Consider the following 24,246-nt stretch of genomic DNA (forward strand, 5'->3'; position numbering starts at 1 on the left):
AGTCAAGATGTGAGCTGCAGCTGCAGTTATCAGAGGTCTTCCTGGGTCTAAAGGATCTTCTTCCAGGCATACTCAAGGAAGAAGATTTCAGTTCCTCCCCGTTTCCAGGGCCTTTCCATGGGCTGCTCATGATGAAGCTTACCCCAAAGTGAGTGATCCAAAGAGCGAACCCAAGACAGAAGTTGCAGTCTTTTAAAATCTAACCTCAGAAGTGACATACGGTCACTTCTGGTATATTTCGTTGGTAAAAGTGGGAAGAGACTCCACAGGATGTGAGCAGGAGGAGGCAGGCATCAGTGGGGGCCATCATGGAGGCTGGCTATGACAAAAGCCTTTGTTCTTCAACAACACATCTGAGAAAGGCAGCATCCTCCCACAGGTGATGATGGCTCACTATCACTATGCTTCTGAGCGAGAGACTGACATCTCCAGTTGTGGGTGGTTGTGAGAAAAGGGTAGACAGGGAATTTATGTATTATCATGAAAAAGTCTAATACATGATTTTTTAAATCTCCCCACCCTCACAAATTCTGTTTTTCCTACTCTTATCACTTCCATGCCACTTCTCTCCACCCAATCTTCACAGCCATCGGTCTAACCCTTAGACATGGGTTGAATGTTTGAGAGATTAAGAGTTAACACACATACATATATGTGTTTTGAAGGTTAAATAACATATGCTTTGAAGGTTAAATAATTCTCCTGTAAAAAAGTCAAGTGAGTCAAATAAGCCATTGATCTGGAGGTAATGGGGCCTTAGCTAGAAATTAAAATCAGCTGGGATGGATGACGCACTCTTGCAGGGCTCAAGTATAAAAATCAGTTTCAAAATGGACAAATTCCTAGAAATGTACAATCTTCCAAGACTGATGCAGGGAGAAACAGAAACTCTGAACAGACCAATTATAAGTAACAAAATTGAACTGGTAATCAAAAAACTCCCAACAAACAAAAGTCCAAAACCATATGGCTTCACAGGGGAATTCTACCAAACATTTAAAGAAGAGCTGATACCCATCCTCCATAAAGTTTTCCAAAAAGTAGAAGAGGAGGGAACACTTCCAAACTCATTCTATGAGGCAAGCATCACTCTAATACCAAAATGAGACAAAGGCACTACAGAAAGAGAAAATTAAAGACCAATATCCCTGAGGAATATAGATGAAAAAATCCTCAACAAAATATTAGCAAGCCAAATTCAAAAATACATCAAAAGGATCATCCATCATGACCAAGTGGGATTTATTCCAGGGATGCAAGAATGGTATAATATTCATAAATCAATCAGTATATACCACATTAACAAAAAGGATAAAAAAGTTTGCAGTTGAAAAAGCAGATATACATGCCCAAGTTGCTCCAAACATGCCTACAGATTTTCCAATAATTGAATTGATTGCTAATTTTAAATTTATATTAGTTAAAAGTAAATAAAAGTAAAAATTTAGCTCCTCAGATGCACTAATCACAATTCAAGTAAGCAATAGTAACATATGACCAGTGGCTACCATATTAGTAAAACTGTAGTGTAAAATTAAAAGAGGTATAGAGAAATGGCTAGTAATAGAATTATGACACAAATGATTAAATGACTTCAGTTAATACCTTTTCATGGCTGGATGTCCTATCTTGAGAAAAGTGCTTTGACGCAGTTAATTTATACTACATTTTTATAGCAAAATGGTTCATTCATCTAAAATCAAGAGAAGAGCAAAAGGGGCCCCCCAAAATTAGCACTGACAAAGTCCAAGCTTTTAATGGGTAAAGTCTCTTTTAGATGTTTGTGAAATGCCTAATTGGAGTACTTTCAAATTTTAGTTAAATACACTGTATCTAATGTACTTCTAGAGATTCAAATGTAATAAAAGTGTTTCTCTACCTTCAATATCCAAAAGGTGTTAGGAGGATTTATATACTAGTGACTGGAAAATAAATTGAGAAACTATCTGTTCAAACTCAAAAAATATGTTATGATGCCCTGTGCAAGCCTGGTTTATTTCCAAGCCACTAGAATACAAATCCCCTTCTCTTTATCCACTCAGTATGCACACATTTAGTGACATTTTTCACACATGTATTTGCACTAAACAGATAAAAGAATGTTAGGTGCCATCAGGTAGAGGAAGTATGTGATGGGCTAGAACACTTTCCTTCCTTTTACTGAACATCAATGTTACTTCTTCCTTTTATTTATATGCCCAAAGTCTGTTCAGTGGTTATCTGGATACAACAAAGTTCTTAAGAAGAAAATAAAGATCCCTCTTTCTGCCATGGTAGCTCATGATTCATCTTCCACTTGGTCCAATGTAGACTCATCCAATGTATATACATACTCTTAAGACAATATATAGTACATTTCTGTCAGATGTTTGCCCAGCTGTCTGGATGACCTTTATGTTCATCTGTATAAACTTTTCTATATTTTAAAGTCTTACAGGTGAGATATTAGCCAACTTATTTTGCTTTGCACAGTTTTAAAAAAGATAATAGTAACACACATTAAGCATCTCAAATACTTTTTGATGATCACAATAAGTATGGTGATAAAAACAATTGTTACAGGTCGAGGGGTGGAGCCAAGATGGTGGTGTGAGTAGGGCAGTGGAAATCTCCTCCCGAAACCTCATATATCTATGAAAATAAAACAAAGACAACTCTTCCTAGAATAAAGACCAGAGGACACAGGACAACATCCAGACCACATCCACACCTGCGAGAACCAACCGCCTCGCAAAAGGGGGTAAGATACAAACCCCGGCCTGGCGGGTCCCGAGCACCCCTCCCCCCAGCTCCTGGTGCAAGGAGAGGAGTCAGAGTGGGAGGGAGAGGGAGCCCAGGACTGCTGAACACCCAGCCCCAGCCGTCCAGACCAGAGCGCAGACACAGTGCATGCACGGGGCCCTGGAGACTAGGAAAACAGGGCAGCAAGAATGGTGAGCGGGTACTGGAGGCCGGTGCCAGAGGACAAAAGAAAAGCGAGCGGCCATCTTTTTGTTGTTGTTGTTGTTGTTGTTTTGTTGTGGTGAGTGCTTTTTGGAAGTCTTAAAGGGACAGGGACCCGAATACTAGGGAAACAGGGCAGCAAGACTGGCAAGTGGGTATCAGAGACCAGCGGTGGAGAACAAAAGAAAAGCGAGCGGCCACCTGGTTTTTTTTTTTGTTGTTGTTGTTGTTTTGTTGTGGCGAGTGCTTTTTGGAAGTCTTAAAGGGACAGGGACCCTAGTACTAGGGAAACAGGGCAGCAAGACCAGCGAGCGGGTATTGGAGGCCGGGGCCGGAGAACAAAAGAAAAGCGAGTGGTCATTTTTGTTGTTGTTGTTGTTGTTTTGTTTTGGTGAGGGCTTTTTGGAAGTCTTAAAGGGATAGGGACCCCAATACTAGAGAAACAGGGCAGCAAGACCGGTGAGCGGGTGCCAGAGACTGGTGCCGGAGAATAAAGAAAAACGAGTGGCCATTTTTTTTTTCTGTGGTCGTTTTGTTTTGGCGGGTGCTTTTTGGAAGTCTTAAAGGGGCAGGGTGGGACACTTAGTCCACATGTAGGGAATCTGGGGATCTCTGGGCACTCTAATTCCCTGGGCTGCAGGGAGCATGGAGGCCCCTTACGGAGATAAATAGCCTCTGGCCACTCCCCGCCCAATTCAACTCCACCACTTTGGAGCAGCAGCCCGAGCCAGGTCACGCCCACAGCAACAGCAGAGATAAACTCCTTAGCAGCCCGGCAGGAAGTAGAAGCCCTGTCTGCATGCAGCTACCCAGCACAAGCCACTAGAGGTTGGTATTCCCCCAGGAGAGGAAGGCCACAAACCAACAAGAAGGGAAGTTCTTCCAGCCGTCACTAATCCCAGCTCTGCAACCTATTCCTATCACCATGAAAAGACAAAATTACAGGCAAACCAAGATCACAGAGACACCAGAGAAGGAGACAGACCTAACCAGTCTTCCTGACAAAGAATTCAAAATAAAAATCATAAACATACCAACAGAGATGCACAGAAATACACAAGAGAAATGGGATGAAGTCCAGAGGGAGATCACAGATGCCAGAAAGGAGATCACAGAAATGAAACAAACTCTGGAAGGATTTATAAGCAGAATGGATAAGATGTAAGAGGCCATTGGTGGAATAGAAACCAGAGAACAGGAATGCATAGAAGCTGACATAGAGAGAGATAAAAGGATCTCCAGGAATGAAACAATATTAAGAGAACTGTGTGACCAATCCAAAAGGAACAATATCCGTATTATAGGGGTACCAGAAGAAGAGAGAGGAAAAGGAAGAGAAAGTATCTTGGAAGAAATAATTGCTGAAAACTTCCCCAAACTGGGGGAGGAAATAATCGAACAGACCACGGAAATACACAGAAACCCCAACAGAAAGGATCCAAGGAGGACAACACCAAGACACATAATAATTAAAATGGCAAAGATCAAAGACAAGGAAACAGTTTTAAAGGCAGCTAGAGAGAAAAAGGTCACCTATAAAGGAAAAACCATCAGGCTAATATCAGACTTCTCAACAGAAACCCTACAGGCCAGAAGAGAATGGCATGATATATTTAATGCAATGAAACAGAAGGGCCTTGAACCAAGGATACTGTATCCAGCACGACTATCATTTAAATATGGTGGCGGGATGAAAGAATACCCAGACAAGCAAAAGCTGAGGGAATTTCCCACAAACCACCTCTACAGGGCATCTTACAGGGACTGCTCTAGATGGGAGCACTCCTAGAAAGAGCACAGAACAAAACACCCAATATATGAAGAATGGAGGAGGAGGAATAAGAAGGGAGAGAAGAAAAGAATCTCCAGACAGTGTATATAACAGCTCAATAAGCGAGCTAAGTTAGGCAGTAAGATACTAAAGAGGCTAACCTTGAACCTTTGGGAACCACAAATTTAAAGCCTGAAATGGCAATAAGTACATATCTTTCAATAGTCACCCTAAATGTAAATGGACTGAATGCACCAATCAAACGACACAGAGTAATAGAATGGATAAAAAAGCAAGACCCATTTATATGCTGCTTACAAGAAACTCACCTCAAACCCAAAGACATGCACAGACTAAAAGTCAAGGGATGGAAAAACATCTTTCAGGCAAACAACAGCGAGAAGAAAGCAGGGGTTGCAGTACTAATATCAGACAAAATAGACATCAAAACAAAGAAAGTAACAAGAGATAAAGAAGGACACTACATAATGATAAAGGGCTCAGTCCAACAAGAAGATATAACCACACTAAATATATATGCACCCAACACAGGAGCACCAGCATATGTGAAACAAATACTAACAGAATTAAAGGGGGAAATAGAATACAATGCATTCATTTCAGGAGACTTCAACACACCACTCACTACAAAGGGTAGATCCACCAGACAGAAAATAAGTAAGGACACAGAGGCACTGAACAACACAGTAGAGCAAATGGACCTAATAGACATCTATAGAACTCTACATCCAAAAGCAACAGGATACACATTCTTCTCAAGTGCATACAGAACATTCTCCAGAATAGACCACATACTAGGCCACAAAAAGAGCCTCAGTAAATTCACAAAGATTCAAATTCTACCAAACAACTTTTCAGACCACAAAGCTATAAAACTAGAAATAAATTGTACAAAGAAAGCAAAAAGAGTCACAAACACATGGAGGCTTAACAACATGCTCCTAAATAATCAATGGATCAATGAACAAATTAAAATAGAGATCAAGGAATATATAGAAACAAATGACAACAACAACACAAAGCCCCAACTTCTGTGGGATGCAGGGAAAGCAGTCCTAAGAGGAAAGTATATAGCGATCCAGGCACACTTGAAGAAGGAAGAACAATCCCAAACGAATAGTCTAACATCACAATTATCGAAATTGGAAAAAGAAGAACAAATGAGGCCTAAAGTCAGCAGAAGGAGGGACATAATAAAGATCAGAGAAGAAATAAACAAAATTGAGAATAAAACAATAGCAAAAATCAATGAAACCAAGAGCTGGTTCTTTGAGAAAATAAACAAAATAGATAAGCCTCTAGCAAAACTTATTAAGAGAAAACGAGAATCAACACAAATCAACAGAATCAGAAATGAGAACGGAAAAATCACGACAGACTCCACAGAAATACAAAGAATTCTTAAAGACTACTATGAAAACCTATATGCCAACAAGCTGGAAAACCTAGAAGAAATGGACAACTTCCTAGAAAAATACAACCTTCCAAGACTGACCAAGGAAGAAACACAAAAGTTAAACAAACCAATTACAAGCAAAGAAATTGAAATGGTAATAAAAAAACTACCCAAGAACAAAGCACCCGGGTCGGAAGGATTTACCTCAGAATTTTATCAGACACACAGAGAACACATAATACCCATTCTCCTTAAAGTTTTCCAAAAAACAGAATAGGAGGGAATACTCCCAAACTCATTCTATGACGCCAACATCACCCTAATACCAAAACCAGGCAAAGACCCCACCAAAAAAGAAAATTACAGACCAATATCCCTGATGAATGTAGATGTAAAAATACTTAATAAAATATTAGCAAAACGAATTCAAAAGTATATCAAAAGGATCATACACCATGACCAAGTGGGATTCATCCCAGGGATGCAAGGATGGTAAAACATTCAAAAATCCATCAACATCATCCACCACATCAACAAAAAGAAAGACAAAAACCACATGATCATCTCCATAGATGCTGAAAAAGCATTTGACAAAATTCAACATCCATTCATGATAAAAACTCTCAGCAAAATGGGAATAGAGGGCAAGTTCCTCAACATAATAAAGGCCATATATCATAAACCCACAGCCAACATTATACTGAACAGCGAGAAGCTGAAAGCTTTTCCTCTGAGATCGGGAACTAGACAGGGATGCCCACTCTCCCCACTGCTATTTAACATAGTACTGGAGGTCCTAGCCACGGCAATCAGACAAAACAAAGAAATACAATGAATCCAGATTGGTAAAGAAGAAGTTAAACTGTCACTATTTGCTGATGACATGATATTGTACATAAAAAACCCTAAAGACTCCACCCCAAAACTACTAGAACTGATATCAGAATACAGCAAAGTTGCAGGATACAAAATTAACACACAGAAATCTGTAGCTTTCCTGTACACTAACAATGAACCAATAGAAAGAGAAATCAGGAAAACAATTCCATTCACAATTGCATCAAAAATAATTAAATACCTAGGAGTAAATCTAACCAAAGAAGTGAATGACCTATACTCTGAAAAGTACAAGTCACTCTTAAGAGAAATTAAAGGGGACACTAACAAATGGAAACTCATCCCATGCTCATGGCTTGGAAGAATCAATATCGTCAAAATGGCCATCCTGCCCAAAGCAATATACAGACTTGATGCAATCCCTATCAAATTACCAACAACATTCTTCAATGAACTGGAACAAATAATTCAAAAATTCATATGGAAACACCAAAGGCCCCGAATAGCCAAAGCAATCCTGAAAAAGAAGAATAAAGTAGGGGGGATCTCACTCCCCAACTTCAAGCTCTACTACAGAGCCACAGTAATCAAGACAATTTGGTACTGGCACAAGAACAGAGCCACAGACCAGTGGAACAAACTAGAGACTCCAGACATTAACCCAAACATATATGGTCAATTAATATTTGATAAAGGAGCCATGGACATACAATGGCAAAATGACAGTCTCTTCAACAGATGGTGCTGGCAAAACTGGACAGCTACATGTAGGAGAATGAAACTGGACCATTGTCTAACCCCATATACAAAAGTAAATTCAAAATGGATCAAAGACCTGAATGTAAGTCATGAAACCATTAAACTCGTGGGAAAAAACATAGGCAAAAACCTCTTAGACATAAACATCAGTGACCTCTTCTTGAACATACCTCCCGGGCAAGGAAAACAACAGCAAAAATGAACAAGTGGGACTATATTAAGCTGAAAAGCTTCTGTACAGCAAAGAACACCATCAATAGAACAAAAAGGAACCCTACAGTGTGGGAGAATATATTTGTAAATGACAGATCCGATAAAGGCTTGACGTCCAAAATATATAAAGAGCTCACACACCTCAACAAACAAAAATCAAATAATCCAATTAAAAAATGGGCAGAGGAACTGAACAGACAGTTCTCTAAAAAAGAAATACAGATGCCCAACAGACACATGAAAAGATGCTCCACATCACTAATTATCAGAGAAATGCAAATTAAAACTACAATGAGGTATCACCTCACACCAGTAAGGATGGCTGCCATCCAAAAGACAAACAACAACAAATGTTGGTGGAGAAAGAGGAACCATCCTACACTGCTGGTGGGAATGTAAATTAGTTCAACCATTGTGGAAAGCAGTATGGAGGCTCATCATAACTCTCAAAACAGACTTACCATTTGACCCAGGAATTCCACTCCTAGGAATTTACCCTAAGAACGCAGCAGTCAAGTTTGAGAAAGACAGAGGCACCCCTGTTTATCGCAGCACTAGTTAGAATAGCCAAGAATTGCAAGCAACCTAAATGTCCATCAGTAGATGAATGGATAAAGAAGATGTGGTACATATACACAATGGAACACTACTCAGCCATAAGAAGAGGGCAAATCCTACCATTTGCAGCAACATGGATGGACCTGGAGGGCATTATGCTCAGTGAAATAAGCCAAGCGGAGAAAGAGAAATACCAAATGATTTCACTCATCTGTGGAGTATAAGAACAAAGGAAAAACTGAAGGAACAAAACAGCAGCGGAATCACAGAACCTAAGAATGGACTAACAGGTACCAAAGGGAAAGGGAGTGGGGAGGATGGGTGGGTAGGGAGGGATAAGGGGGGGGAGAAGAAGAGGGGTATTAAGATTAGCATGCATGGGGGGGTGGGAGAAAGGGGAGGGCTGTACAACACAGAGAAGACAAGTAGTGATTCTACAACATTTTGCTATGCTGATGGACAGTGACTGTAAAGGGGTTTATAGGGGGGACCTGGTATAGGGGAGAGCCTAGTAAACATAATATTCTTCATGTAAGTGTAGATTAAAGATAACCAAAAAAAGAAAGAAAGAAAGAGAAGGGGGATTACTCCCTGATAAGATTAAACTAACTGTAAATCAACAATGCATGGTTTAAATATCCTTAATTTTGATCACTTAAAGGGTGTCAGATGATCGGCTATGGAGGTACACTTTTCTGATAATATTCCTTTCTCTTAAAAAAAAAAAAAGCAGTTCCTGTGTGGTGACCTCCAATGAGTTCTACACAATGGTATAAAGGGCATATCAAAGTGTGGGCAAAGGGTCTGTTTGTGTTTATACAGAAGATCAAAGCCTAATTTGGCTACCCAGAAAATGAACTAAGATATGATATGTAGAAGAACTTCCAACATCACTCACTGGAAGAGTCATACCAGAAGATCATCATCAAAAAACCTCAACAGAGATCCAGGCGATGCTGCAGTTGTAGCTGCATTCATCCCACCAGTTCCGGGACTTGCCATTGGAATGAAGAAGGAGATATCTAAGCTGGCCTGTGCATATAGTAAAACAACAAATTTGACTGGATCTATACTGTTGGAACTCAACCAAGAATTAGGAGAAGTGCAAGTTGTAGTGCTCCAAAATCTTACAACTACAGACTATCTACTGTTAAAAGAACATATGGGATGTGAACAGTTCCCAGGAATGTGTTGTTTTAATTTGTCTGATTTCTCTCAGACTGTTCAAGTACAGTTAGACAATATCCATTATATCATAAACAAATTTTCACAAATGCCTAGGGTGCCTAAGTGGTTTTCTTGGCTTCACTGGAGATGGCTGGTAATTATAGATCTGCTTTGGTTATGTAACTGTATTCCTATTATGTTCATGGGTGTGTGCATTTTAATTAGTAGTTTAAAACCTATACATGCTTAAGTTACTCTACAAGAAGATATGTCAAAGAAATAATCAATCTTCCCATGTTTTCTTCCATCTGCTACCTCTATAGCTTTTCTTCTTTCTTCCTAATTACAACCCTTAAATAGAATTCGTGCCTTATATCGAATTCACTGAGTATCATAATTCCTCCACGTGGTAAAGATACCTCAAGACAAATGCTGGGCATAGAAGCCACAGGGCATAAATCTGCAAAGAAGTAAAAAGCTAACCTTTTCAAACAATATGTCTTCTCTCTCACTTACCAACTTTACATTTCCTTGTATGGCCCCGGAAGATGACTGGTTAGCCAGAGACGGGTAAGATTCCTCAAGGGAGGAACAACCTAAGACAGGCATAGTCACAGGGGGGCCATCAGGTGAGAAATTGGGGATCAACAGAGGTGAGGCTTAGAACCTCACCCCCCTGTTTTGAGAGAAATCTTCTGCATCCGTGGATGTTTTATTGCCTTTGTCTAGCTTGGATTAACACATAGTCTACAGGCACACACCTGATCATCTACATTTGCTCTCTTACAACACTAAACTATGTTTTCTACCTTTATCTTGCATCTACCTACCACTTCAGCATTTTATTTAAAATAATAATAATAATAATAAAGGGAGAAATGTGGGATTCACATATAAATCAAGTATAAAAATCAAACGAATATTCATATTTGACCTGATTGTTTATAGTTCATAATGAGTGATCGAAACCGAAAGTTTCTGTAATGACTGCCCTTGTACTGTTCACCATTTAAGAACTTATTCACTATGTAAGAATTTGTTCACCATGTAAGAACTTGTTCATTATACTTCAGAAGATTGGAGACTGACGAGAATTAGGCTGGGGGTGGATTAATGATTGTGCATTGAGCATTGAGTCCCCTATACAGAATTTTATTGTTGTTAACAACCATTTGATCAATAAACATGAGAGATGCCCTCTCAAAAAAAAAAATTGTTTGCTAGCTTCATATAGAAAGTTATGTCTCAGTGATTTAGAAACACAAGATTAGTATGAGTTACATTTTACTGTTTTATATTCTGAATTCTAAAAAAAACTCATTAACCAAGGGCTCATAACTTTAAAAATCACAATCAATAAAAATACTGAAGAATTCACATGTTTTTTTACTAGCACACAAACTAACCCTAAAATGAGTAACAAACTAGGTAACTATTAAGAAATGTTATAGTTAAAATGTTATTTTGTTTAACATTTCTGGCCTCTATGCCCAAAGAACATTGAAGAGATGTCTATTTTCACTTTATATTTTTTCACCAACACTTAAATAAATAGCAAAGTGTGGAAATAAATGTTAGGATCAAAATAGGTATAACATAACACATATGATCCCATATACATCCCTGGCCTCTATGCTATGTGTCCTCAACCCCTCCAAGATGAAATAAGATGGCACAGAAATCCACATTAGTATCTACAGGCATCCAGAATGACAGCTGTCTGTAGGGCTTTTAAGAGTTTTCAGTTACCAGACTCTGGTCCTCTTCTCCCCGTCCATCCTCACTCTGAGACATACAGTACCAATTCTTTAGTTCACTAGCTCTCTCAGATATTTGTCACTAATGTGTGGATTTTCAAAAAGTTAGTTGCTTCTTCCTAAGCCTTTCCACATGATTTTTGGCTACTGGTTTTGATATGCGGATGGCATGATTAGCATGAGGAGAATATTTGCAAAAACTCTGAATTTTCAAATTCTTTTCTCCTTTTATCATTCTGTATAGAAAATAATCAGACTGATAAGGTCTGTCTGGGTTCCTTCCTTACATTATCTATTTAGTAAATAGGATATAATGTACTAAATGTTTCTGTAGTATGCAAGTCAGCCAATTCCTGTGAGCACTGCTCATCTCTGGCTGCAGCATCTCATCTCCTAAAAGCTACTGAGCTGGAATGGAAATTTCTCATTTGATTTAAATCCTAAGACATCAATCAAGTCTATAGGAGAAAGAATACTCTCACACATGTGGAAAACAGCCATCAGGGATTAAAAACAGGTATCTGGCAAGCATTTAAATACTATAAGGAGCCTAAAATGAAGAATGATGAGCTCTCATATACTTTCCTTTCTCACACCATAAAAAAGGCAGACTGTCTGAAAGGTTTTGAGTAATTGCAAGCAGTTCTACCATAAATTGCTGTCTAACCAAAATAAATCCTTTAACCTCTCTACTTTGGTTTCCTCATCTATATGACAAATACATGAATGATTAAAATGTCTTAGAACAGCTATTCAAATGTATTGTATTGCTCTGTACCAGGCTTGAGAACAAAGTTTACTCTGAGACAGCAGAAATGTACAAGAAACAGCATTTAGCTAAAGCTCCCAAACTAAACACTTGAAGTTTATTATGAGCCCCAATGTGGATGCTCACTCAGACAAAACGCTCACATGACCCCTCCCTCCTCACCTTCCAGACAGGCCACTGCTCTCACCTCAGTCCCAATATCACTCTGATTGTCACCATGCTCTCCACACAAGTTCATTGGAAGCACTCCTGCACAAAGCTGCTGTGCTACAAATAGTCACAAGGCAAGAGAGAGGCTGCCAGGCCACAGCAGGGAAGGAGGGCCTGGAGCATGGTGAAGAATCCTACTGGGTCTCCCCCGCGGAAGCACAGAGCACAGAGGCCGAAGAGTCCTGTGGGCCCTCCTGCCTCTCCCTCACACGCTGTCGACACTCTCACAGGTCCTCTCAGGCTCCTCGTCTCCTTCCTTGTATCTCCAGAGACTAGTCCTTGGAAACAGCGAGAGATCTGATGCTCATTAGGTAAATATGTTCATAGAATAATTCTGCAGAGTGGGAGCATACAGCAAGAAGATAAACAACCAATCTGAGAATTCTACCCCAGCCTTTATTATGGAGCAGGAAAAAATATAAAGGAAAAACTTATCTTCAAAGTAAGAGGTATATACTAAGTGTATTCAATAACTGGTGTTTAAATCATAAAAAAATCAATGACACTATTTGTACAGTTAAAAAAGCCCTGCCATTTCTAGTTATTAGGCCCTAGTTCTCTTTGACTATCTGTAAAATGCTTTAAAATCTATACATACAAGTAACTTTTAGACACTGTATTTCTCAAATAAGGAAAAGTCATATAATGCCCATTGGTTTCTCTCATCTACTAACTGTATACTCACTTTGTTTTTGCTTCCTATACACAAAATTTTTCCCTTCTGTTGCCCTTAAAGATACACTTCATTTCATTTGCATCATCCTTTAAGGTTTGTATTTCTTAACAGTCTAATCAAACATTTTACCACTAATTCTAGGAAGGAAACACTGAATGAATTACCTCCCATTAATCTCAGTATATTTCAATTTTAGGAAATCATTAAGAAAGAAACCAGGTTATTTGGAGGTAAATCCCCCATTTTCACTGATATTCAAGATGTGAATGATGACTTCTTTTATTGCTTATTAGATAACAATTCTTTTCCCTTCTGAGAAATCTATGCAATAATCTCTTCTGGGAGCTTCTTGGTCCCAGACCCTAAATACTGTGAAATATTGAAATTACAATGGGAATTCCATGTGGAAGTCAAATTATAGCAAGAAATTGGAATGGAATTCCTTAGACAGATCTTATTTATAAACTATAATCGTTTGGCCTCAGACTCAATGAAACGGAAGTATGGAAAGGTTACTACCGGCACCTGCTGGAGTGTATCTGTGCAGTTGTCCCTCAAAGCTCTTTTGTGTCACACTTTGAAATACCCATGTTATAATCTGTTTGCCATGAAGTCCTCCAAAATAAGAAAAAATTATTAAATAGAATCATGTAGTTTCCCGAGGATAACCAGCTTCTGATTTAAAACACTGCCTTAATTTTCTCAATCAGTATGTATTAAACAATGGTCCTAAGGTGAACTATTTGGAAAACCAAAATCCAGATATTAAGGAAGTAATTTTAATATGCAACTCTGAATCATTCCAAGCATGACAGTAGTTTTCTTCCTCAGTTACTTTTATATCATTTTATTTCTTTTTTGTCTTTAATGGTGTCACCATTTTAAGAGCCAAATTAAACATAACCATGGGAGAACCTTTTCCTGTTTCTGTTTTGAATTGCTTCAATACTCTTTCAAGAAATATTTAGTCAAGCTGTTGGAACAATGGTTAACATGGGCTTTGGAATCAGATTTAGACTCAAATTCCTGTTACACAATTAATATAACTTCAGGGTTCTTCTCTAAGTTCCATTTTCTTCTTCTGTTTAACAGAAAGAGTAATACCTACCCTAAGGATAGCTGCAATCAAAATGAGATAACGTATCTGAAGCATACTGCTGAGAACCAGACACACAGTAATTACTCAACAAATGGTAGCTATTATTTTATACATACATGCACACTGAAAAATCTGGAAGGTAGGAGAAAAAGTATCCATAATTCTATCACCCTAGTCACACACACATGTATTTTTTTTGTAATTTGTGTCCACATAAAAACTTAATTTTATGTTACTATAATTGTAACATACAATTTTGTCTTTTCACATTATAATAAGTTTTCCATGTTAGCATGTAGGATTCATAATTACCTTTTTGATTTGCTGAATGAGATTCCATTAAGTAAACTACCATAATCTAACCACTAAATCCCTACCAAATATATGAGGTTTTTTGATATTACAAATAATGCTACATAACATTTGCATGAGTATAGCTTTTTCATCTGAAATTCTTTCCCAAAGCAGGCTTTTTAGAGTAACCATGAACTCTTTCATGACTTAGATTAGTTTTGCCAAACTGCTTTCTGCAAGTTTATAAAATTTGTAGTGCTTCCACCAATGGGCATAAACACTATGACCTTTCCAGTCTTTAGTATTAATACTAATTTATTACATTTATTGAATATTTACTATGTGCCAAGCAATGGTCTAAGGGCTTCACATATATTATCTCATCATCCTCACAACAAATCCTTAAGTAGTTACTTTTAGTTAGCTGCTTTTGCATATGAGAAAGTTAAGGTTTAGAAAGTTTAAAAAGCCATGTCCATGGTCACACAGCAAGTAAGTGGTAGAACCCGGACCCAAACTCAGATCCTGTCTAATGCCACAGTGCTCTTTCTTACTTTTTTTCCCAAAAAAAAATAACAGATGAGAAGATACATTTTCACTGATGCTTTAATGCTCAGTTCTTTGGTTACTAGCAAAGCTGATCCTTCTTATATGTTTGTTGTAAAACTGTATTTTCTTGTATTATTTGTTCATAGTACTCAGCAACTTGTGTGCAGTGGGGGGTAGGGGAACAATTTTTATTTCCTGTGTTTTTTTTAACTAATTGGGTGTCTCAACACAACCTTCACACCAGAGGTCCAGGTCCCTTCTTGATGAATTCACTGAGCTGTCAGTTTATAAGAGAAGGTGCTTCTTCTCTTTCCCCTCCTTCCTGCCCAACATGGGCTGAATACAAACAGGTTATAGAAAGTTATCAGGTCCCTATCTTTTCAACATTACTCACTTGTGATATGGCTCCTGCCTGGTTTGGAACACCCTGTCATGAGTAAGAGTGAAGACCCAGTGTCCCCTGGAGGATGACAAACTAAAATAAAATTTTTAACAGGACCAGTTTACCAAGATCTTTGAGAATCAATCAATATCTCATTCTCTCCATCCCCCTCATTCTCTCTCCATCTTCATATTTCTCTTCTGCTATGATAAAGACTGAAATATATAGGTTTTTGTGAATTTGTGATCCAAACTTGACCATCATTCAAAACTTAACTCCCATAATGTATAGAAACATCATTAAAACCTCACCTAGGGTTTAATAAGCAAAACCAGATTTCTCTAATAAATCTAAACTTTAATAATCCTATTTTAAGATATGCTCCATTACCTGCATTATGTCTTGCATTATCTAAGCGCCGAGGCTGCAGCCTCCTTGATCCCGAGGTAAAAATTTTCCAGGCATATCACCAGCGCATCCAGTGCTCCACAGTCAACTCTTGCCTAAGGTAGTTTAGAGGAGTGTTTGCCAACTGCTTGTAGCACAAAGGCAGCTGCTTTCTTGTAAAAATGCTACAAGGATAAAACGGACAAAACTCTAAGTGAATTGAGCACTTACATAACCAAAAGTTAAAACAGATCAAAATCAACATAAAAACGACATTATTATAAATAAAGCCCAACAGCTTTTAAATACAAAAGATGAAAAACATCGTGCAAAATTGGTTTTTTGATGTACTCCCATTGTTTTGTTCAGAAACTAAACTAAAAGTCTTAAGTTACATTCCAAATGTTTTAATCTGAAATATGCATTTGATAATTGTATAAAAAATGAACATTATATTTTCTACACATTCATAAAATAATGAGATTTTATGTATTTGCATTACACTGAAAGGCATTTATTTGACCCATGGGAACTCTTAGATTGTTAGCACGTGCAGCTAAACCGTCAGCTGACAGAACTATTTCCTTTCCTTGCCCTCCAACTCAGAGCCTGGTAGGCCTTTCATGCCCTCAACTAATCTTCCTAGTGTCCCAAGTTATCCTGAAATAACAACTGTGTTCTGAAATGTACTTAGCAATCAGCAGATAAACATAAAGGCAAACATTCATGATATATTTTTAAACTTTCCTTGGCAAATAAACTAGCCAGACAATAGGATATATTGTTTATTTCCTCTTAGAAATGCTTTTTTAAAAAAGACAAGTACAAATGACTTACCATTATGTAAATTTTCAGTAATGCTTCATATCTGTAATATTTTCTACATATAAATTTTATCAGATTAAGAAATAATAAAACTGAAATACAAGACTAATATGTTTTTCTTTACATAGCTAAAAAAATGAAATATATAGGAAATATTTGGCTATAACACTGTTGTTTTATGGTTAGCATAATGACACAGTAATGGTCTCCTAACTCTTCCTTTTATTAACCAAATTCAATCAATCCCTTATTTTAGATTTTAAGTTCCTCTTTTTTTATAGTGACTATAAAGTGACTGTATATACAAAAAGTGGTGACTATAGCACCTTTTTGAAATCATTCTCTTTACTTAGGCTAAAATATTAAGGTACAATAAAAATTATAGGAGAGAGAAAATACATCAAGTATATTTTAATACATATCTCAAAATCGGTATATGCTGATGTAAGAAATGTGCTATGTTAGTAATATTTTGATTTGATAAATTTTTTTAGCTTCTTACATGTTAACATATATAGATATTAACATATTTGTTATGAAGTCTAATTTTACATGTCAGTAACCTAATATCTACTAATTCATTATAAAAATTAGAGTTTTAAAGTAGTTTACACAGATTATTTTCTTACAATTGTGGAAAAACAATGGTGATACATTTCTTGTCATTACCTCAAGCTAATGTGAGTTTTTATATTGCCGAATTTTCAAATTGACAGTTTACTGGTTATCAATAATCACTACTAACTACAGTCCTTATAATTCACACTTTTCTGATCTCATTCTCCCTTTCTCCTAATTTCCTCTTCCCCAAATTCCTTTTTTCTCTCCCATTCCTCACCAAATGAATTCCCTTTAAAAAAAAAAAAGCAAAAGCAAAAGCAAAGCCAGAGGACTTTGTACCTCATAAAGGAGAGATTAAATCTCTTGTGAGAAAGGGTTTAAGGACTGGTAGGTAAAGGAGACAGAAGTTTGTGAATAGTGGCTCACATTCGCACTTTCTCCCCATTTCTGCCCTAGTATTTTTTGGTTTCTTTACAACTAATTCACTCATACTTAAAAAACTTCTGTTGATAACTTTCCATGTGGGATACCAAAAGTCAGACCCTGCTCTCAAAGAAAGGAGCTAAGAATCCATGAAAAGGAGAGTCTAATAGTGTCTGATGACAGGAGCACCTACAAGGAAAAAAATGTTTTGTGACTCCTCACAGAGATCAGACAGTCGTTAGTAAATGAGTTCCCAAACTATAAAAATAAGGCAAACTTTTAAACAACTAGGACTTACCTTTTTTATTCTGGCAAGAGTCACATAAAATTTACCATTTTAACCATTTTAAAGTGTAAAATTCAGTGGCATTTTAGTGAGCTCACTGTGTTGTACAACCATCACCATTCAGTTCTAGAATATTTTCATCACCCCAACAAGAAACTTCCTGCATGTTAAGCAGCTGCTCCTCATTTCCCTCCCCCTCAGCCCCTGGCAACCACTAGTCTGCTTCCATCTCTGTGGATTCGCATATTTGGACATTTCATATAAATGGAATCATACAGTATGGAAGACGTTTATGGCTTCTTTCTCTTAGCATTACATTTTCAAGGTTCATCCATGTGTAGCATTTATCAGTACTTCACCCCTTTTTATGACTAATACATTGTGTGGATATGTAATATTTTGTTTATCCAGTCATTCCTTTGGTTATCATGAATAATGCTGCTTTGAACATTTGTGTATAAGTTTTGTTTAAACACCTGTTTTCAATTCTTTGGAAAATATAACTAAGGGGAGAATTGCTGGGTCATGTGGTAATTATGTTTAACTTACTGAGGAACTGCCAGACTGTTTTCCACAGCAGCTGCACCATTTTACACTCTTACCAGCAATGTATGAGGGTTCCAATCTCTGCACATCTTCACTAATGCTTGTTATTTTCCTTTTTTTTTCTTTTTTATTAAGGCCATTCTAAGAGGTAAAGGTGCTATCTCATGGTTTTGATTTGTATATCCTAATGGCTAATGATATTGAACATCTTTTCATGTTTCTTGGTCATGTGTACATATTATTTGGATAAATGTCTATTCAAGTCCTTTGCCCATTTTTAAATTGGATTGTTTGTCCTTTGGTTACAAAAATAGGACATATCTTAAAGATATGTCAAGAAAGAATATATCCCTAGGTTATGACAAACTAGAAAAATGAATGAATAGTCCAAGACCCTACTTATTGGAAGATCCTTAACTATTTGTTAGGTGGTTTTGTATGGAAACAAAGTGGAACCAGATATGAGGGAACAAAGTTGGGGTGCTCTTAGATGACCCTTAAAAGGACTGACATGCTGCATACTTGGAAAAAATGCTTTATCAAACTTTCCATTACACACATTCTCCTTCTTTTTGGATGTTTCTTCTTCTCTTGCTTTAAAGCTGTCTCTTACAATTTCTACTAAACAGATTTCACTTGTATATAAAGATTGCTGAAAACAACTTTTTGTTTGCCTAGGGCTCTATATACCTCTGTAAAACCAATCCTATAACTTTACTATTCCAAAATATAGAAACACTGCTTTATGCATAATTCCATGAAAAATTTTGCGACCTGTTTTCTCCTTATAATAACAACATTGAAGAAAAGCTGCCTATCAGCCCCAAAGTAAAATATCCTTAAAGATATTGTTATGTGCAGTTCAAAGAATTGAAGGTTATATTAACATCCTATTAATTCTAATGGCTACAAGCTTGCAACTGCACCCAAAATATGAAATTCTTAAAATTCTAACAGAAAAAAGTAAATTGTTTTTAAAAGTTCTTACATTCTGTTCTGCCAATGAGTAAACAAACTGTGGGAGAATGTCAGCCTTCACAATTGCGTCTGCTAGGTCATCATTATAATTAGCCAGTCTCCCAAGGGCCAAAGCAGCAGTCTGCTAAACTGTTGGAATCACATCCAGAAGAAGAGGCTTCAGCAAAGACATTACACCTAAGTCAAGTTATGAAAGAACAGAAAGCAGCCGAATTGCAAGAGCAAACATACAGTTCAGCATATATGCAGATTGGAAAATTAAGGGGAAAAATCAGTAAAAACAAAAAAATTATCCACTCAAAGCTAATGAGATATTTAGAATCATCTAACTGGCTAAGACATAGAATCATACAACCTGTAATTATCAAAGCAACAGCATAGCATGGAAATAAGAAAGGCTTTACAGTGAGATAAGAGTTTAAGTCCTTGACTTGGCAAATACTAGCCATGTGACCTGTAGGGCCGTCATGAGGACTGCAGAAAGAGGTTGTGAAGCATACAATATGATGCCTATTTTTATATTGTAGGGGCTGGGACAAGGGTATTGGGAAATAGGTCCCCCCAGCCTTTGCAAATCCTGTATTTCAGGGTTCAGTTCAGGTCTTTCCCTCTCAATGAAGTCTTCTGCTTTTCTCTGATTCCAACTGTTGGGTCTTTTCTCTGAGTCTAGCTGAACTTAGAGTTTATTACAGAAATTTTATCAGGATCCATCTCAGAGCCTGGGGAGCTAGGAGGGCCACTTAGCTAAAGCCTCACATTCACGAAGGGCTACAAATTCAGATTTCTGAGGCTATCTCCAAATAAATTCTTTGAGATAAGGAAGTATATTGTATTACTAGCTCTCATAATTTTCATTCGAGGATAGAATACATAGGAGGTATCATCACAACAATCATAAAAGTAGCTCATAGTTATTAAGCACTCACTATATATGCACATTGTTTTAAGGACTTGTTTGCCATATTAACTCACTGAATTCTTATAACAAACCTATGAAGTAGGCCGTATTAGTGTGTCTGTTTTATGGATGAGGAAGGGAAGCTAAGAAAGTTATAGAAGTTCTCGCACAACTAATAAATGATGAAGCAATGTTAGAAATTCAGACATTCTTAATTGATAGTTGTTAAATAAATAATATGTATTGAAAATGGAGGAAGTGGAGAAAGGGAGACAAAAAATAATAGCATTTTGGTCATTTTATTGGACATTCTAACACTATATTAATTTGCCTTATTACAAAATATGCAAAATACTAACAGCTACTTGTGCTTTCATGATGGTGATTTAGCCTAAGGTGCTAAGAAAAGTAATGACAGAGTTCAAACTGGAACAAAATGCCCCTTGATTTTCTAAACTTAATTCACAACAGGCTAATCAGCTTGATGTTATTGTATCTTTTCTTTCAAAATATACCCCCACAATCTATAAAAGCAAATATTACCAATATTCTTTTATAATGTTACATCCAGAAACATTTGAAATAGAATAAAAGGAAAACATTTACAATAACATTTAGGATTAGACCAAAATAAGATAAATAGTACTAGCAAATAACATGAGCAAAGAATAACAATGTTTACCACAGGTACATTTGATGATGTGACCTGTGGTTTTTCATAGTTTCCAGTTTCATTTAGTGATCATTTCATGTCTGAATTGGTTTGGTGAGACCATCTTATGTAAGGCCATGGGTGTGAGTTTGAATCCCATTCAGGCTCGTTCACCTGGTCACAGCTCATGTTAAACAAATCAACTTGTCTATGTTCATAAGTGTTGGTCATACTATTATCTATATATAATTTTTTAAAGATAATTTCTAAAATATCACACAACAAAATTTTAAAGCACAGAAATAAGATACTAGAATGATTATCAAATGTGAACATGGGTTATTTCTAGGTGGTTGGGTTTAAAACAATTGGTTGATCTCTTTTTTTGTAGTTATTACTTGATTTTTTTTTAGCTTTTAAATCGTGGTAAAATATACGTTAAGAGTTGCCATTTTAACCATTTCTAGTGTACAATTTGGTAGCATTAAGTGTATTTATAATGGTGTGTAATCATCACCACCATCTAGGAACCATTAAAACTGTTTTCCACAGAGGCTGCATGATTTTACACTCCCACCAGCAAAGTACAAGGGTTCTTTCTCCACATCCTCGCCAACAGGTATTATTTTTCCATTTTTAAAACTACATATAGCCACCCTGATAGGTATGAAGTGGTATCTCATTTTGGCTTTGATTTTTATTTCCCTAGCACTGACGACGGTGAGTGTCTTTTTATGTGCTTATTGGCCATTTGTACATCTTCTTTGTTGAAATGTATATTCAGTCTTTTGCCTTTTTTGGAACTGCATGCACTGTTTGTCGTTGTTGAATATAACTTGATATTTTCTGTAATGACTGCACCATTTTAAGTAAAATAAGTCAATACTCCAAAAAGGAAAAGCTGAATTTGTTAACATATATTTGAAATTTCATAATAAATACATTAATGAGGCCAAAATAGAAAGTATAAGTATGGTTGGAATAGTTTAAAAGAATCACAGTTATGTTTCAAGTTATTTTTTTCCTGATGATTCTAGTGTTTCCTTTATTCTCATTCAGTATCGTTGTGTGAAAGCAGTGGCTTATTGTTCTTTGAAACATAACTGGAAGATCAACCCACACTGGATTATTCAAACTAGGTATTTTGAATTCAATCTTAAGAACTTTGAATATTTTGAAGAATGAATTCATCTGAGACTATAATATTTAATTTAGTTATAAGTTTATTATTAGTTACAGTATTTAGCTAATATACCACAAGTCTTCCAATTTTGGAAAATTTCAGTTTGCAATTTTAGCAGTAAGATACTTTGCCCAAAAAAGGTATTTCACTTGTCCATATACTCCAAAGTATTTTCTGCTTTATATATTTTCTCTTCCATTTTTCTACTGTATCTGGCCCAGGAAAAATAAGGTCAATAAAATGACACATAATTCCCTTCCTTCTATTTTTATATTCAATATCACAGTTAGGCTTCTGCACAGATGCTTCTGCTCTGTCATATTTTTCTATATTGCTTAGTTCAGACAATGAATGAGAATTTTGAAAAATTTTAAACCTCTGAACCTATAAAAGTAAAAGTTGAACACTGAGTTTAAAATATCTATTTTTGAATAAGGTCATTCTTATTGAAGAAAATATCACCCTAAATTTATAAATTGCCACCTAGTGTTTCATAATTATCAGTCCCTGGGTATATGTTTTTATCTCCTACACAGATTAAGCATGGAGACTTTGTTCTTCTAATTTTGTCCTGAACATACAGAAAATAATACAAGAGGAACTAAGAGAGGAAGGGAGGCAGGCAGAAAGGAAAGAAGGAAAGAAAAATGGAAGAAGCATATATAACATGCAAAGAAAGTTTTCCTTACCTGCCTGTCCATTGGAATCCATGGTGGATTGATCCTTGGTGAGCAAATGCATGAAAATTTACAGCCCATAAATTACAGCAGTCTGAGTAGTTGCTATAATATCTGATAAACGAGGTCTCTAGTGAATAGCTAATGACCTCAATGAGATCTCCACTGAAGGAGCCAACATGTACTATTATATCTAATACAAAAAAATAATTAATATATTACACTCTAATATCTATAAAACAATTCTTTCTCCCTATAAAAATTGACAGAATGGTGTGAAAATGTTTCTGTAATTTAACTTATAGGATAAATCTTTACAACCCCTCCCAGCTTTATAGCTTTGAGTTTCTTTTCTATTTTTCTTGTTTCAGTGCCATATTCTGAAGACGTTGCTTCTAATACCTACACTGCAATCCAGTTATACAAAAAAACAAAAAACAAAAATAACCTTGTTGATCCTGCCTACAGTCATTTATTCAAACAATAGATCAGGATTTATTTACCAAGTGGCAAGCAACAGGACTGTGTACGTAATCTCAAGAAACTAATAATCTAGTAGAGATTATAAAATAGCCTCAAAATAAACACTTCCTTTAACTCCTTTTAACAGAGCATAGGCCTAATTACTTTGATTCTCGCATGCCATATATAAATCAGGAAAGGAATGTCAAATATTTCAAAGACAAAAAAATAATTCATTCTCATATTACATGTATGTAATTTATATACATAGTACCTCAATCAGCTGTGCTTTATAAGGATGCTTAACATCTCAACTTTGTTTCTCTAAAAATAAGTATCTGCAAACTGAGCCTTTGGGTGCATTTAAGTTGTAGTAAATAAAGTTTTTTGGTTGCCCAGGTTACCTCTCACCTTATTGTTTTGTTTTTTAATTAAAAAATTTTTTTACTGTGCTGAAATACACATAAAATAAAATCTTATCATTTTAACCATCTAAAATGTAGATTCAGTGACACTAAGTACAAAGTGTTGTGCAACCATCACCACTATCATTTCCAGAACTTTTTCATCATCCCTAACAGGGATTCTATATCATGTAAACAACAGCTCCTCATTTTCCCCTGCTGGCCCCTGGTAACCTCTATTCTACCTTCTGTCTCCGATTTTGCCTATTTTAAGTACCTCAAATAAGTGGAATTATATGATATTTGTCCTTTTTTGTCTGGCTTATTTCACTTAGAACAGTGTCTCCAAGGTTCATCCACGTTATAGTATGTATCAGAATTCCATTCCTTTTTTAAGACTCAGTAATATTTCATATACCACATTTTGTTTGTCCATCTTTTGATGGAATTTGAATTTGGGTGTTTCCACTTTTTGGTTATTCCATGTTTTGGAGTATTGTTGCTATGAACATTGTTGTACAAGTATCCACTTCAGGCCCTGCTTTCAATTCTTCTGAGTTTAT

General features: G+C 36.5%; 1 protein-coding gene across 1 annotated transcript in view; it reads right to left on the minus strand.

The window, feature by feature from the left end:
- SPAG6 (sperm associated antigen 6) overlaps positions 1–24,246 on the minus strand; it is a 55,123-nt gene that overhangs the window by 13,694 nt on the left and 17,183 nt on the right. The window contains 2 exon segments of the mRNA XM_037006031.2: positions 15,810–15,973; positions 19,418–19,590. Of these exon segments, the coding sequence (XP_036861926.2) occupies positions 15,810–15,973; positions 19,418–19,590 (337 nt within the window).

The sequence above is a fragment of the Manis javanica genome, chromosome 2 (assembly GCF_040802235.1).
Source record: "Manis javanica isolate MJ-LG chromosome 2, MJ_LKY, whole genome shotgun sequence".
Lineage (NCBI taxonomy): Eukaryota > Metazoa > Chordata > Mammalia > Pholidota > Manidae > Manis > Manis javanica.